This window comes from Trachymyrmex cornetzi, unplaced genomic scaffold (assembly GCF_001594075.2).
Source record: "Trachymyrmex cornetzi isolate Tcor2-1 unplaced genomic scaffold, Tcor1.1 scaffold247, whole genome shotgun sequence".
Classification (NCBI taxonomy): domain Eukaryota; kingdom Metazoa; phylum Arthropoda; class Insecta; order Hymenoptera; family Formicidae; genus Trachymyrmex; species Trachymyrmex cornetzi.
In genome coordinates, this window is record NW_017297134.1 from 519,203 (window position 1) to 522,443 (window position 3,241).

At 32.5% G+C, this 3,241-nt stretch overlaps 1 protein-coding gene across 1 annotated transcript in view; it reads right to left on the bottom strand.

Moving 5' to 3' along the window:
* Positions 1-1,651: 1,651 nt before the first annotated feature.
* The window catches only part of LOC108761282 (aldose reductase-like), a 5,935-nt gene continuing 4,345 nt past the window's right edge, over positions 1,652-3,241 (bottom strand). Inside the window, exons 2-5 of the mRNA XM_018507709.1 lie at positions 2,727-3,206; positions 2,240-2,446; positions 1,933-2,081; positions 1,652-1,796 (exon numbers count right to left, since the gene is read on the bottom strand). Coding sequence (XP_018363211.1) covers positions 1,754-1,796; positions 1,933-2,081; positions 2,240-2,446; positions 2,727-3,206 — 879 coding nt within the window. The 3' untranslated portion in view covers positions 1,652-1,753. The remainder of the gene's footprint in view (positions 1,797-1,932; positions 2,082-2,239; positions 2,447-2,726; positions 3,207-3,241) is intronic.

Below are 3,241 nucleotides of genomic sequence, written 5' to 3' on the forward strand. Positions count from 1 at the left end.
AACTCGCCTACTATACCTACTCTCAATAATATTATGAAACTTGGTTATATTTAAATATTTAAAATAATTAATAAGTATTGTTTCTATAGAAAAATTGCGTTACGCTATATCTTGGTCGAAAAACGGTTGGAGCATATACCCTTTGTAACACTTTTCGTTCTATAACTGTTTGTTTTTTGTATTGTTTTTTGTTCATGGCAATATTTCCTTTTTTGTGATGTTTTTTTTTTGTTGTCTTGTACGTGACTGCAGTCTCCAAAATCTTACTGTCATTCCGCATGACGTCATACCCCCACCACCGAAGAATCCCACGCTACGCTTCCCCTCGCCTCCGAATATCCCCCGCATCCCGCGCTCCCCTCTAGCCCCATGGCTTAGAACCGCTTCACTACCTATTGTGAACCTATCCTCGAAACTGCGAGCCGTTCAACAATTGATATACAAATTAAACAATTATTTCAGTACGTCGAATTCTAAGAGCGTTTCTTACATTTGATGTACCGAAAACTTGTTAGACTTAATTGTATGTCAATAAGCGTTACAATACTTATAGCACGCAATTATTGTCCAATTTCTCACTTTTACAAAAATTTCTCTAACAATTTTATCTAGGCTATCGCGCTCGTAGCATTTATTATATACTTATGACAAGTCTTATGAGAAACGCGATCACGCTTCTTAGCAGCTGCTCTTTTAGTACATTTCTCTAACAATTTTATCACTGTAATTAAAAAATAATCCGATACACAAAGGGTTGAATATTCATTTTAATTTCATCACTCTAATTTATAATTTAACGAAATTATCATATTTAAAGTATGTAAAAGATAAATAGATAGTGTAGTAGAGGGGAAAAGAAGAAATATGTTTTTATGAATGTGTGAATGCGTCCGATCAGTATGCGCCCCGCGCGTAAAACGCTCGCATCTAACCGTGATCCCCGCTTCTGCCCATCTTCTCTACGCGTGATACGCTATTTCTTCTTGTAATTTGAACACTAAGCTTCAGATATTTCCGCAAAGGAAAAATCATCTTCAAATTAAGTCAGGAATATAACACTTTAAGGACAAACGTTTTTTCTGAATCACTCTGTATTATCAGGTGTGGCAGCCTATACAGCTTGTAAATGAATTTTCAGGTATATCGCAGCCACTCATACAATTAGAGCAATTCTCGTTGCCATGTGATCTCAATAATAAGTATGACGAGTACGTGACTCTTGCCGCTTACATGCAAATTAATATGTACAAATAGGATAGCGAAGAAAAACACTAATAAGAATGATGCATTTGTGTAGTTGTAGTATTACTAGACTATTGGACAAGATTTATTAATCAGCATTTTGAAGGGATCAGAAATTGATGGTAGCAACAAGTAGTTTTTAGAAGTTCAATTTCTGTGGTTAGTAAATTAGTGATTTATCAATTAGTGGTAATAACTCGCTGTACTGTTATTTTATGAAGTATAAACGTTTCTTTATTTCATCACAAGTCTTGATATAATTAAATTCTGTATAAAAAGTTAATATTTGTGGTAAAATAGTAACAATAATTATAGAATGTATTTTGCTGTAACAGTTATAAAAGTAATATTACAAGAAAATATCGTAAAAGAAAAATATTTATATACGCACAAATTAATAATGTTCAAAAAACAAAATGTTTAAAAATATGTTTGCAAAAATTAAAATGCGAAAAGTTGAATTGAAGACAGACGCGAACATATCATAACTTCATTTGCTTATTTTGATTTCTTAGAATGGAATATTAAATGGATAATAAGGGCTGGCTTTCGACCTGAAAATAAAAAAATAAAAAGAAATATTAATATATCGCAAAACTTTGATAAAAGTTTTATTTATTATACTCTATATCTTATGTATTAGTATGTAAAATGTCTCTAAATAACGATAAACTAGTAATAAATCCTTACCCCTCTACTGGACAAATTCTTCCGTTACAATCAAAGGTGTCAATATAAGCAATATCTTCGGATGAAAGTTTAAAGTCAAATACGTCCATGTTCTGAGCAATTCGTGACTTGGTAACTGACTTAGGAATCACTATATGGCCACGATCCACCTTCAAATAATTATTAAAGTTTTATATTAATGGTCACAAATATTGTAAACTTTTAACTATAACTTAAAAGTACTAAATTATATCCAATACTTTTTATTAGATGAGTTTAATAATTTATTGTAAACTATACTTGAGACATTAACATTGTAATAACATACCTGATAACGAATAAATATTTGTGCAGGAGTTTTGTTATATTTTTTCCCGAGATCAATTAATTTCTTGTCTTCTAACAATTTTGGATCGTCAGGCTTGGCCCATGGTCTGTCTGGTGATCCGAGTGGACTGTAAGCTGTAATAAGAATGTCTCTTTCCTTGCAAAAGTCCGATAGCTTTTTTTGTGTCAAGTATGGATGGCATTCAACCTGAAAAATAATACAAAAATAGAGAAAAAAGTGTCTAGAGATGTCAATGGAGGTACCTATTTTTTTATTTTTCTTTGTATATAATCTCTATGTAACATATATAAATCAAAAAGACTGATAGTTATAAAAGAGCAGGATTTCTTTGTTGTAAAATTTTTGACTTTCCAAAATAATATCCTATCTTGAAAAATAATTTCTATTAACATAATTAGATTGAATTTAATAAAAACTAATTATCGTCAGAAAGTTTTTTTTATAATTATTATCATTCTTGATTTACCTGATTTGTAACAGGTTTAACTGTTGAATTCTCGAGCAATCTGGTGATCTGTTCGGAATTAAAATTACTGACGCCGATGTTTTTCGCCAGACCTTTGACAAACACACCTTCCATAGCTTTCCAAGTATCGAGGTAATCTACGTCGCTCAACTGGAGACTACCGTCAGCATTTGTAGGGAAAAGATCTCCACCCTCTTTGAATCCGTGTGGCCAATGAATTAAATACAAATCTACGTAATCGAGACCAAGGTCAGTTAGCGTTTTTTTTATGGTTGGTTCAACTAATTCGGGTCTATGAAAGGTATTCCACAGCTTGCTTGTGATGAATAGATCTTCTCTCTTCACGACACCCTCAGCTATTTTTGCCTTGACAGCAGCACCAACTTCCTTCTCATTACCATAAACATGAGCTCCATCGATGTGTCTGTAGCCGATATCGATCGCATCTTTTACAGCTTGTGTAACTTCTCCTGGTTTAGACTGAAACGAAATCAAATTTCAATTTAAATCTCTGA